The 13,689-nt window shown below is 48.7% G+C and overlaps 1 protein-coding gene across 1 annotated transcript in view; it reads right to left on the bottom strand.

Moving 5' to 3' along the window:
* Positions 1–7,559: 7,559 nt before the first annotated feature.
* The window catches only part of EREG (epiregulin), a 34,190-nt gene continuing 28,060 nt past the window's right edge, over positions 7,560–13,689 (bottom strand). Inside the window, exons 8-11 of the mRNA XM_080409939.1 lie at positions 10,206–10,289; positions 9,657–9,780; positions 8,958–9,104; positions 7,560–7,963 (exon numbers count right to left, since the gene is read on the bottom strand). Of these exons, the coding sequence (XP_080266065.1) occupies positions 7,903–7,963; positions 8,958–9,104; positions 9,657–9,780; positions 10,206–10,289 (416 nt within the window). The 3' untranslated portion in view covers positions 7,560–7,902. The remainder of the gene's footprint in view (positions 7,964–8,957; positions 9,105–9,656; positions 9,781–10,205; positions 10,290–13,689) is intronic.

Raw genomic sequence — 13,689 nt, 5'->3', positions numbered from 1 at the left:
GAGTCCGAGGGACAGCACCCTGTGGTAGGAGGGACACAAACCGCCCACATGCCATTTCCTTGCTACCCACGACTGCCAAATTACTACTGTGGCAACTGGAGATCTTGCCATCCTGGGTGTCTGTCGGTGGGCTAAATGCGTCAGGGCTGAGGTCATCACCAAATCCCTGGGAGGACACAGTGACTCTTGCATTCTCAGACCGTGAGCTTGAGCAGCTCATTTTGAAGTTGGTGAATTTGCAGGAAGGGCGGCTGTGGGATGAATAAAATCCATCATATCACTTGGCATCGCTTCCAGCCTCCGCCAAAGGCAGGCCGAGGTTCAGGGTACCCGCGGCTGTGAGGGACAAGGCTGACTAAATGCTCTTGGTGGCTTGCAGAGCTCTTTGGCATCCGATACTGGGATTTGTTCTGGAAAGAAAGGAAGTCTTTGCTGGCAAATATCAGGAAACTGAGCCTTGCAGTAATGATTAATCTCTCTGAGGACATCATGCACAAGGAATGGTGAGAGCCTTCTAGAGATGCTGTGCATTTCTGATCAGGACTGACTAAAACCATGTGCCTGCCCCTTCAGGGAAGTCTGCCTTTCCCGACTTCCATTTCTATTCCCAAACAGGGCGTTATGCCAAAAAATGTCATAATTACTTTTTCCATGTTGGGGTTGGCAATGCTCCAAATTTTGCATTTAGAAAATGCTGAAAGCCTTAATTTCCACTTTTTTTTGATGCATACGAAAATACCAGTTTTCATAAGCTTGGAATGTTCTCTGCTGTTTTGAGGATGAGCACCAAATGCTGCTTTTCCACAGGAAATTTCTGAACTCACTCCCCATGGCAGGGTGTGGCAGGGGGGCTGCACTCTCACTCTTCTACGTCCCTGTAGCACCGAGTCTGATACCTGAGCCCCAGGTATGCCAGAGTGGGATGACACTCATGATGCCCTACACAGAGAGAGCGGGATCTGAAAGCAGGGATGTAGTTTTCCAGGTGAGCACTAGGTGGGAATGAAAGCAGTGCTAGAAATGTCATGGGGCACTGAACCATTCAGGAATGCTGGCTGACGAACCGATTTTCTCCGTCTTTGCTTGGTTTGAGCTCATCAGAACAAACTAACTTGGGTGAGCTGAAAAAAAACCCAACAGGTTTTCACTAGCGACGAACTGGCTGAAATGAAATATTCCAGTTCTGTTATCCCAGCAGAAAGAAAAACTAAATAAAGAGGTGAGTGTGTTGGAAGAAGAAACAATCCCACATTAGGTGACTTGCCTGTTTCTGAACCTGTACTTCCCACCAGAAAAGCCTTCAGGTAGAAAAATTCCCAATGAAACTTCACTGCAAAAAGAACGCCCTGCATCTCCATGAGCAGAGTGGCTGACTTGCCTGGCTGTGTCGGGCTATCTGCACAGCTATGTTGTCCTGGAGGCACTGGCTGAGGAATTACGTGAGTCAGGACATAAGAGTGGTACCCACAGCATCACCTGGGACAGGGCCACGGCAGGAGGCTGGCTGGGGAAGCCAGCAGTGGTGACCAGGCACTGGCAGCCCTGACAGCAACCTTTCCCCAGCTGAGCATTTGCGACTGCTGAAGGTGGGGTTGGCAATACCCTTTTCTGGGGGTTCTTCCCAGTTCAAAGACAGATGCGTTACTAGTGAGAAGGCGAGGAACTGGTAAGAAACCAGACTGCCTGAAAGTGATGCCTTGGACTCGCCCTGCTGGGGTTTTCAGCCATTGTAAATCCAGTCTGATTTCTGATATTTGACCTTCCTCATTTAAATGCTCCTGTCCTCCTGGTGAGCTGAAACTTGCTGTGCCTTGCTCCGCTGCCTCAGTGATGTTTGTTCTTGGCATGGGTGGGCTGAGCAGGTGGACCTCCTGATCGAGTTCCAAATGTTTGGGAGGCCACAACAGCACTGATTTTGTCAGGTACGCAGTTCCCCTGGTTCCTCCTGTCTTCAATACTGTGTCCTTTTTACAGTCAAAAGTCTCACCATCGTTTTTGCCTTCACCTAAACTCTGTTACTCCCTGATTTTCTGTTCCCTTATTACAACTCTTCAGTCTGGTTTCCACCGCCCCCCTCTCAGCAGTGACCAGAAGGATTATTTGCCTGTTGTGTGTATCCAGATGGATATTCACCTCCCACCAGCTTCTCTCCTGAAATTAACCCCTATTTCCCTGCCACTACTGCCTAAATGACAGCCATTTGGGAGAGGCAGCTAAACTGGCTTCTCTTCCTCATTCGTGTGGCTTGTACAACTGCCTTGGCTTCCCGTTATAATGAAGGGCATCAACAACTAGCCTGACAAACTGGAATAGAAAAAGCCACCGTCACAGGACCACTGGAGACCACTGACAAATGTCCATGGACAAATGGTGGTCCCCACTTGGGGCTGGTGCCTGTTCACTGTTGCACCTCATCTCCTAAATTCCTATGGTGTTTTCCTAAGAGGCTGATGCCCTCTGGTGACTGGGTCAGAAGGCTCAGACTGGCATCCATCAGGGTAGGGCAGAGAGATTTCTCAATATTTTTTGATCAGTTGTTTTAATCTCCCAGTTTGCTGGGAAAGCTTTTAATCATACAAGATGGAATTATATAATGGGAGCGTTGGAGTAATTTAGGTTTGGCACCAGCTTTATTAAACTAATGATGACTATTCGTGCAAGACCAAACTTCTACATTTACTGATGGGACACCTTCCATCCGCCTTTCCTTCCACCCTTCCTTCCTTCCCTCCTTCCATCTTTTCATTGGTCCATCCATCCATCCTTTCTTCATCATAAACACAAAGGATGATTGCTGCTGACCCTGCCCAGATTTGCAGCGAGCATGTGATTTGTAAGTCTTTCCAGCCCGTTTAGCCTCCTCTGTCTCCTCCGTGTGCTCCATATCTGCCCAGAGACGAGGTGCCAGATGCACTGTGCAATCCGAGGCTTGCCTCAGAGGGGTCTAGGACCACTTGTCCAAACATCCTCCGCCTCTGTGGTGTAACCCAAGACAGTCACAGTGGCTTTCTGCAGGTCTTGGCAAATTTATGACATGACCAGCTGATGTACTCCAAGGAGACCTGCTGAGCGGAACACAAAGCTCACAAAAAAGGCTGAGATTGCCAAAGGTGATATTACCAGCAACAGGCAAGACAGCATCTGGAGAGAGAAAGGTCAGCCTCTCTGTTAAATGCATTGCCGTGTCATCTGTTGCATATGCCATGGATGAAGAATGTACTAAAAGAGGTTTAGTTTTAACCCCTGCGGTAGCCACAGACATTGTGGCAACAGTAATTCCAGGTTTGGTAACAGTGGACACACCACAGACACTGAAGAAGCTTCTCCCTCGAGAAGTGATAAGGTGATGGATGGCTGAAGTGACTGTGACTACTCCCACTCTGATCCCTTTGCAATTTTGTGGCTGGCTGCTGCTTTTGGAAAGATTTTTCTTCTAATGCCCTCTTAAAAAAAAGTTGGTTATGTTGTGGCCAGAGGAGATGTTAACACCAGTAACATTTGCACAAAAGCATAGCATTTCAGAGAGTTTACAGGAAGCCTCAGCTCAGAAAAGCACTGTCCTTCCACAGAGCACCGAGGGAGTTGTTGCCATTGCTTTCTAGGTCAGACAGCCCCAGCCTTGAAAGCAAGCATCACTTCTCCTTCACCTGAATCCCAAGAGGCTGGAAGGGGTTTCGGATAAAATAGACAGACTTGTGGGCATGAACCCCAGGGCAGGTCTGGGATGGAGTAAAAGATAAAATGATGGGGAGATGTCCAAGGGAGCATCGCTGCAGCTGACAGGAGCTGTGGTCACTTGGTCTGCCGGAGAGCTGTCACTGAAAGTGTTGCAGGCACAAAAACTGCACAGCGATCTGCTGGTGGTCCTGAGGACATGTAGGTGGCTGTGGTATCAGGTGGATCTCGCCAGCACCAGTCTCTAGTCCCTGTCCCCCCCTGCTTCACGCACCTGCTCTGCCATGATGCAGTTTGACAAGGGCATGGGAGAACTGCCCTGGGAGGAGCCTGTAATACTCGTGCGGGAGGCAAAGCCATTTGGTAAGGGAGGCTTAGGCAGGGCAACCTCAGAGGCACAGCCAAAGGTGACTCTGATGGCGGGTGGTGCAGGTGAGGAAGAGCTGCACCAGAGGGATGGAGGTGGTGCCAGCAGAAACCGTGGAAAGAATGCGGGAGGTTCACTCTGAGGCAAATTATTTGGGGTGTGTCATCAGGACCCGGCTGTGCGGTTGCTGGACTGGCAATCTACGTCCAGTCGGCACAAGCTGTTGAGGTGGCAGGCTGGTATGTGGCTCCAAGCTTTTCAGTTGCTCAATCATGTGCAGGAGTGAGAAAAACACGGGGTCTGGAAGGGCTGTTATGGGCTGGGAGTGAGATGAGCAACAGGATAGGTGGAGAAAGCCCAAGCCAAATCAAAACAGTCAGCTAAAAGTTAAGACGGATAGAAAAAAAACCTGAACAAATCCTGCACAGGTCTGAAAGTGGACTCTTCCTCTTAGATTTTTGCCTGCCCCAAATAGCTAAAGTCATGATAAACCCCAGGCCGTTGCTGTTACCGCAATTTCAACCTTCTGCAAACGCAGCAACGGGCACGTGGACCCAAGCGCTGCAGTGGGAAGGTACATCCTTAGCTGCTGTGGCTACTCAGGTGCAGAGGGGCTGGCAGCAGCAGGGCAGGGGTAGAGAGACTGAAGCCTTTTGGCCACCGGCGCTCTAGTAATGGGACCTTAAGTACATGGAGGCATCATTTACAAAAGGTGGGGTGAAAGGATGGAGTCCCCCTTTGATGATGCTCCTGCCAAGTGGAGCAGAGGAGCGGAAAGGGCAGCATGTGGGAGTCGGAGCAAAAGTGTGGCCGGGCTGTGCGTGCCTTGGGGCTGAGTCTCTCTGGGGAGTCCAGGAAAAGTTTCTGGAGGATGAACAGTGACCGGCCAGAGCAATTCACAGACAGGCAGGGAAGCCTGAGGGGGAAACAAAGATGTGTCACCATGTATCCTAACTGGGTCACAGCAAGAATGGAAAGAGTCTCCAAGAATCGATTTTTGCCCCATCTTCCCACTGGGAAAGGCTGCGCTAATAACGAGGCTGCGGCTGGGGATGCCATTAGCTGTCACCAGTTACCTGGCAGAACAGGTTCCTGTGTGACAACTGGATTACAGGAGAAGGCGAGAGGAAGTGGAAAGCTGAAGAGCAGCTAGTAAGAGCCCTGTGACGCAGATTTAACCCACTTAACTAGGAATGACCAACAATCCCCTTCTAACTTGATGCTGAAGGGAGACACTAAGGACCAGGCAGACCAGGGAAAAATATGTACCGACCAGACCCATCTTAAACACTGATTGTATAACCTGCACTGAGGGCTGGGTAAGGACTGGTCTGTAGCACTGCCAAAAACAAGCGCTTATCTCAGAATATGGCAGAGGGTAGCCACAGGCTACCGGCACATCAAGCACAAGCCCTACAAGATAACCCAGTGTTGGGAAGAGATGGGCAAGTTACCCTATGGTCAGATCAACACTGGCTGTTCTGTGATAGACCTGAAGCCAAACAGTGAGAGCCAGCTTGCCTGCAGCCATAAGGATGTGCAAAGGGGGCCCTTCTACACCTATGTCACCCTACTTGACCTGGAAGATCTTGTTGTCTTTGGTCAATGTTGCTTGGTCAAGCTTTCCTCCCGAGAAGGGGCGATGAGCAAAGCATCGCTTACATTGACTGGGTCTTGATTGCACTTCATTTACCCACAGGCCTGCGGCAGGCAGAAAGGACACTGCGGCTGCAGCGCTCAGAGGCTGCTGGTGTATCTGCCAGATAAAGCCCATGAGAGCAGCGTGCACTAGGTCTGTAGCAAACGCAGCAGAATGAGCAGCACAGAAATAAACTCAATCCTAGACTGCAGCCTTGCAACCAGAGCTCACGTGCAGTAGCCTGGAGCATCTGGGCTCTCCTGCTGTGCACAGCTGGAGTGATCCACCACGTGTAACATCTGCTTCGATCACACCTAAGCAGACATCCCTCCTCCTCCCCACCTTATGCACTCCTCATGGAGGAGAGAAGGGCAAGGAAAACTGGCAGATTCCGGGCAGAGCTATTTCATCACACCCCAGGTCTGCCTGACCACACCTTTGCTATGGTTGGTGCTTGTCAGAGGAAAGATAGCAGGGAAAGTAAGTCCCAGTCAGGACGCGAGTATCAAGCTGGGAAAGAAGCAGAGCTATTATTTCACATGACTCATCTTTCCCAAAGAAATGGGCATAGGCCACACGGCCAGGGCAGAGCATTTGGGCAAGCCTTTCCCACCTCACCTCCCAGCCCCAGCTACAGGGACCCTCCCTGGTTCCCATCCACAGCTTCTCTGCTCTCTGGCCAGGAGACCGACAGCTGCATTCCTGAAGACCGCTGATGGCCGGACAACTTGCCACAACCAGCCCCCTCCTGCCAGATTGCTGCACGTGTGTGGATGAGCCTGCAGATTCCCTTTCGTGGCAGGTCACAGGCAGGCTTTACTCCGCAGTATGATGCACAGCAGATTTAAGACCTGCTACCTACAGCTCAGCTGACAATTGTTACTGGACAACACATAGCAAAAAGCAAGGAAAGTCACTTTTGAAAATAAGATCCCGCCCTTTCATTTGCTTGTTCTCAAGAGCATCTAATACAGGAAGGCAGTTTCAAGGAGAGAGGGAAAGAGCCAGTTTATTCCTCCATGAGGGCCTCCGGCTGACTGCGAGCTTCTGAAGCAGCACTCTCGCCTTGTGCTGTCTCAGGTCCCACTGCTCTTCCTTACAAAGATCCCGTTGCACAGGTCAGGAGATCACAGGTCTCACACGCATAAACACCAAGTGAAGCCAGCCAACAGAGCTCACCTGGACCACTGGCAAAGACCAGGAATGATGTAAAGGTTGTGCTTTTTCCTCACGTCTTCTCCAAGTATGAGAAATGATGGTATTAACAGGGATGATTCAGACACTGCAAGAATCCTTTCTGTTCACAGTGAGCCACCCTTGGGGTGCAGCTAAACCCAGTGGGCTTTTCTAGCTTTATTTGAGGTCAAGAAGACACCTACATTAAGCCCAAACTCAAACTTTCCTTTCCCCTGCTCCCAGCTGCACGATATAGGCTCTGGCAGAAACACTGTGGGGAGGACTTGAGTGCTGGTACCGGTTCGGAGGGAGGTTTCTTCCTGTAGCTACACTCATACCCTGAGCTGCCATGTGTTACTGTGCTCAGCTGCAGAGACCCATCAGCCTGGGCTGCCACCTCCCTCTGGTAATCCAAAATATACCCAGCACAACTTTCCCAAGGGTATGGATGAGCTGAGATCCATGCTCCTGTCACGTGGTACAAGCTGGATAGGTTGTGCGAGGAGCTGTGCTCCTTCTTCCTTTCTGTCTTCCTCCCGTTACACCAGCTAATAGCTATGTGCATTGGAACTAGGGTGCATTGATACATACTGTCAGTGATACTATGGTTTCTCTCTCGGAAAGTAACTGCTGGGACTTAAACAACCCGCTCAGCCAAGCCGCGCCAGTTTCGCTTCAATCAAACCACACAGACATTTTGACTCCGTCTAGTACTTTTATTTCAAGGAGTAGAATTGGTTTAGGCATATTCACAAGAATAAATATAAAATTACTCTTCAGAGTAAGAAGATGAGGTTTTATAAAAATATATCTCTATTCCACAGAACCACTTAGGTGAGGTTCTCATTAGGAAATATTATTTAATAAAAAAATAAAACACTGAAAATAAAATGCTTGACCTATACTGATTGGATCACCAAACAATTGAAATTTTTAAAAGGATATAAATATTGTAAATATTGTTAATAAAAATAACATTTAAATAGATGGGGAGCCACTGAGTCCATCCAGATGGACAAAACACGGGAGGGAGCCACTGTTTCTTCTACAGGGCACCAACTTCCTTGTATTCGCCAGTGTTTGATTGTCTCTTCTTGTTTCGGTACCTGAAAGTAGCAAAGAGAAATGTGAGTTCTGGAAAGCCACTTGTTGGAAACGGCTTTTGGGGGAGTGAAGGGGTGGGGGGATGTGAAGGTAAAAAACCCAAAAGCCGCATGGCCTCCTCACATTTGTTTTAAACCTCTAGCAGCTACGCTCTGTCTGTGCTCATTTCCAGGTCTGAAAGAACTTGCATGCAGTCTCATCAACCCTTCACTGAAGGTTTCACATCTGCATTAAACTCTTGTTGCTGGCACTAAGTTTGTCTTTGATAATTCCTGCTGGACCTTTCCCTGCAATAAGGCTGAATACCCTAACCGACGAGGCCGCTGTCTTCTTGAGATGACGCACCATCAAGTCCTCGGGTAGGGAAGAGGAATTACAGTGGATACCATCTAGCTATCAGACCTGTGAAGCTCAGCTCTCCCTCTGGGGGCTGTTCCAGCTTCTCGGTAGCTGCTAATGATTAGTTTTTAGCCTGAAGAACAATTCCTGCTGCTTGTGGGTCTGTTAATGGAGAAGGCTACTGTCCTCCATGGTAAAGCTGATAAGGCAATGCTTGTGATATCACACTCATCACAATTAACACGGCAGATAAACAAATCAGCTCATGTGAATCCAGTTGCTCTCCAGTTCCTGATGACTGGGGGAAATGGCATTACCAGGAAAAAGGACTAGAAACTTTCTATTCCCTATCTGCTCTCTCCTCCGCCTCAACACACACCCTCTAAGTCAAACGCGAACTAACCTACCCAGTCCTCCATCAGGGTGAAAGGGCATCGGAGGGTACTGTTGCCTAGCCTGCGATCTGGACTATGCTACGCGGTCAGCGTACCTCCTGGTTTTGAACACTAAGTGCAGGCTAACAGGCCTGTGTATCAAACTCTCTCCATGCAGCCGAGTGAGTGCAGGTATCCCAGTCTATCTGGAGGTACTCAGTGGACATCTTGCTACACATACAGCTGACTCACCTTCCTGAGCCACGAAGAAAATCTTTCTTACCTTCTGCAGATGTAGTAGCTTGCAATAGAGATGGCGGTGAGGAAAAGCAGCACTACGATAACTGTCAGTGCCACATACTCCTTACTGAGGGGTTGTCTGACAAGTTCTGAATGCACACACCGGACACCAGAGAAACCTACATCACACCTGAAGATAACAGATGCAGAATTAGAGACATGGCCATGGGGTTACACTTCAGCAGTCCACAAAGCATGCCACACTGCTGGCCTGCAGGGGCAAGCAATTTGGACTAACGTAACTCAAGCCCTAGAAATGGTTGCAAATTCTTAAGTAAATGATGAACACCCTTAAAAATGTCTAGAGGGTCTTTATTTTGTAGGATGAATCAAAGGGGAGACCTTGCTGCTTTGCCTGAGGTCTGGATCTCACACACTACTGTGAATACAGATGAACAGGGAAGCACGTCAGAATGAGTGTCCCGAGTTTAAGTTGGGTTGGTGACTAATTTCAGGTGTCTAAGACTCTCACCCAGGTTTCACTGGAGCCAGCACACACACTTAACAGTTGCTTAAATGCAGCCAAGGTGTATTATAGATATATTGCTCCTCTGCAAGGTCTTGAGAGCCTTTAAATACTTTGCTGGATTTGTGTTCCAGCTAAGTGTCAAGAGCAGCGAGATCAAAGACCACGCAGGGTTGAGCCCAAAGCCCACCTCAGGGTGCTTTGCCCTCTCCATACCTGCAGTAGTGCTCATCCAAGTCCACTATGTACACACACTGTCCATGGAAGCAGTAGTCCTTCATTTCAGGCTTGCATCTAGTTATCCCAACTTGAGCCACACGTGGACTGTTCTCTGTCTGGACTGCAAGGAGATTTTGTCAGCATCTCATCAGCTTTATTTTCCTTTTGTCTCTCCCAAACAATGTACAAGCTTTACTAGTACAACTAATAGTTTCACTACCAAGCGACCTCTACTGGGAGAGGATTTTCCCAGGCCAGAGATATATTGACTTTTCCTTCGGGAGTCCCATATAAGCTATTTCTGCTTTTACAGCAGAGTTCTCAGCAGAGTTCTCTTCGGACAGAGCTCTTCTGCTGAAGAAGCAATACTAAAGGAAATATAGGCTAAAAAAACGGTGCTCATTCAACACCACTGAGCACTTTGCAGGATGTTGGCAATGTTGCTCAAGTGAAAAATGGCTTCCAAGGCCACCTCTGAGGCCGCTAGCCCAAGGAAGATGTGAACCAAAGACCTGTTACTCACAGAGAGCTGTGCAGTGCACTTACTTAGTGCTGTTGTGCAGTTCTCCATTTCACCAGGCCCACATAACGGGATCACTGTTGTGCCCAGGACTGCCTGCAATAGGTAACCTATAAGAGAATAAAAAGAAGAGTCAAAACGAGATGCTTTTAAAGCACAGTTAATGAGTACACCAGCTGAAATACTTAATACAAAAAGAACTGAAGCTTTTTTATCTTCATAGGAAAAATACAACGTCATAAGCTTAAAAAGCGTAGATCTGAGAGACCTGCTGCCTATAATATGTAAGACAGACCAAAGAAACATCTCTGAAATACAATCTTTTAATGTACAACAGACATCAAATGGCAGCTCAGTGTCTGTGACCACCTCTCACCCACGCTCTGACTGAAACTGGGCAGGAACAGGCTTGGAGAGATTACGGAGGAGAGGCAGAAGTTGGGCCTACTCTGATTGTGTCACATTTCTGACTGTGTCACATTTCTGACTGTGTCACATTTCTGACTGGCAGTCTGGTATGGCACCTGTGCAAAGGGCTCCACAATTCGGCACAACAATCCAGAATTCATTGCAGGAAGAGCTCTTTTGGTGACCGAAATCAAGATGTCCTCGAGTCACAACAGTCCACGGGGAGAGAATCTCCTGGGATTCAGCAAGTCAGTGCAGCTGGTGACTCAGCACACCAGGACAGTGCCGAGCCAGGCTCAGCACCCTGCCGCTGCCTTCAGAGACCACATACTGCTCGAGGCAGGCTTAACACAAAAGCTGCTCTTCATCAGTAGCAAGCTTCCTCAGCCCGGAAAGGCTGGACAGTTCCCGCACCAGCACCCGCTCTCGTGCTGAAGTTCCAGTTAAAAGCCCATCGCAAAGACGGCTAACACTAGCCACCAACCCCTCTTCATCTGGTCCCCGGGCTGGAGAGGCTACTGACCTCTTTAGGGATCCTGGGCCTCAGCAGAACCCCGGAAGAAAATGGGTACATTTCTGTCCTTCCTTCACCACCCATGCTAAAGAAAACTGCCGCTCAGCAGGTTCGATGCGGGTACCAGACATAATACGGGACTGCACCAGGCAGGCTGAGGAGCTCAGCTACTGGAGCTTCCTTGGGGAGCAAGGGCCCTCCTTCCCTTCTCTCAGAATTATAAAGCATTTAGACATCTTTTGGGCTGCACAGTGCTGCACAGGCACAGCTTTCAGGTATTCTATCAGTTAAATGAACATTTTCAAACGAGATTTGAAGGCCAACACAAGTACCTGTAGCCTCATGGCTAGTGCGTGAGGAGCAGTCAATGATTGTCCCAGCTGGCCATGGAATCCACTTGGCTAACACTCCTGCTGTGGTCATAAACTAACCTGCTCATGAACTGTTTAGTCATCAGCCCCATTCCACAGAAGTCTGTAATTTGTGTCTTTGGGCTGTTTGCCTCTATTAACTTGTCAGGTCATGCATGTCTAATGGAGGGAGTGTGCCTTCATAATTTCTTGATCACTCCAATTCAACTCCAGTTATTAGAAAGTTTCATTACATCTCAGAGTTAAATCTAGTAGTAATATATAGATTTCCTGCAACTCATTATTTCTGGGTGATTAGCAGGCTTCCTTTAAGCTTTTTACCAGCTAGAGGCAAGAACAGCAGGAATATCCATCTTAGAGGGACGGGGGGGGGGGGGGTTGTGTGCTTTTGTTTCTTTAAAAACAACATTCCTTCTCCTCACCTCCCTCTCCACCACATTCCTTGCAAAGCTATTAAGCCAGGTTTCCACCGAGCTTTAGTAAGGACAAAGGCTAGGTCCGCCCAAGTGAGAGCCACAGTAACAGAGCAATGATGCTGACATCTTGCCCTGCACAGCAGCCCAAGCCGGAGACACCTGCACCTGCCAGTGTGACTCAGCAGGACCTGCCTTTCACTCCAATGGAGCAGGACCAGCCAGTTTACTTTCAGGGTGGGATTTTTTTTTTTTTTTTTTAAAGAACAGCGCTGTGCTCGCTATAGATTTCTTCAGAAGCACTTTAACCCTTCTGTAAGGCCAACTAGAGTCACCACCACAGAAAGTTAAGGTGTTTGAAGGATGAGGCCATCAGATGACAGACGGTGGCAAGTCCATTACTGCTAGAATGGTAGGCAGGCTTTGAGCTTCAGCCAGGGACCTGGTGTCCCCAGTGATGCTGGGAAAAGAAGATTTACTGAGTTAGTCCTTCTTCCCAGGAACTAGAGGGACATTTCAGGAGTGTCCATGGACTACGCTGCTCCCTTGGCAGAGAGCAAGAGAGCAGCTATGGCACAGGACAGCCGTGTCCCACTAAGTATATACCACATCACTGCAAGAAGGGATGCTGAAATCCTGAGACTAGCAAGAGTAAGTGACCTGAGGCTCCCTCCTGTTCCCCGTGTACTGCTGCTATCATCTCTGTGTGACGTGCTATGGCAAGATTTGGTGTGGGGGCCATGTGACAGTAATGAACGTAAGACAAAATATGCTAGAGGTACCAGAGACAGCCACTTCTGTTGTACTTAGCCAAGCAGATGGATTAAGCCAGCTGACCATCTCTTTTAGTCTACTTACTTCTGTTTCAGCTTGCATACTTCCCTGATCTGAGCATAACCTGAGCAGTTGTTTTTTAATCTAAAGCTCCCAGTTCAAGAGTTACCGGAACCCAGCTTTTGCACTGGAGATACTCAGACCTATGAGTCAGCTCTTCTCTTTACTCCAGAAGGAGGCACCGCATTCCAGCTAGAGGAAAGGCCAAAAAGGACACCTGTGAGGGACCAATTTAACCTCCCCCTACAACACTGAACAAGGGCCTGCCCCATTCCAGCCATGCACAACAGCCGACAGCCTCCGCCACCTGACTGCGGATGCACAAGCCGGAAAGGCTGGAGTGCAGGCGTGGATATTTGCTGACACCCAGCAGTATCTTCTGCATTCGGGCAAAGTTCCTCCTGCTCCACACTGTTATGTTTTGCCCTTTCCCCCATGTACATATTTCTCCTCTGACATCAGTGGGAGGGGGATCCTGCATCAGGATAAGGGATCCACACACAGAGATGGTAAAGGAGAGGCTTTCCCAGAATAATTATCAGATGATGTGTACCAAACACAGGACATGGGAGAGGTAGTTACATTTTTATTCCTTCGCTGTTCACTAAGCAAGTACAGGGTACAAGATAACAGTAATGAGATGCTGGATGTTCACGTGCGCCTTGCAGGAATGTGAGTGCTACGCCTGCTGCTATGCCACCAGCATGCACACACAATGCCACCTGTTATTGCAGGTATTCCTGCAAGGTTAACACTGACAGCAGTGGCTGATGCTGGAATAATGCTGCTGTTGCCTTGTCCTTCCACGAAGGATGAAAGGAAAATGAGGGATGGAGACTGGCTGCCTTTGCTTCCTGCAGCCTTCATCAGAGATGACATGCAAGGGCTAATTATCAGTTCATCCGCTGAAAGCCAGCTAGTTTCCAGTTGCATGATGACTGCTAAGGATGAAGGATGCACATACAGGACA

Source organism: Falco punctatus (assembly GCF_963210335.1).
Source record: "Falco punctatus genome assembly, chromosome: 1".
Taxonomy (NCBI): domain Eukaryota; kingdom Metazoa; phylum Chordata; class Aves; order Falconiformes; family Falconidae; genus Falco; species Falco punctatus.
Note: the sequence above shows the minus strand (reverse complement) of the source record. Positions and strands in the feature narration are given on the sequence as shown.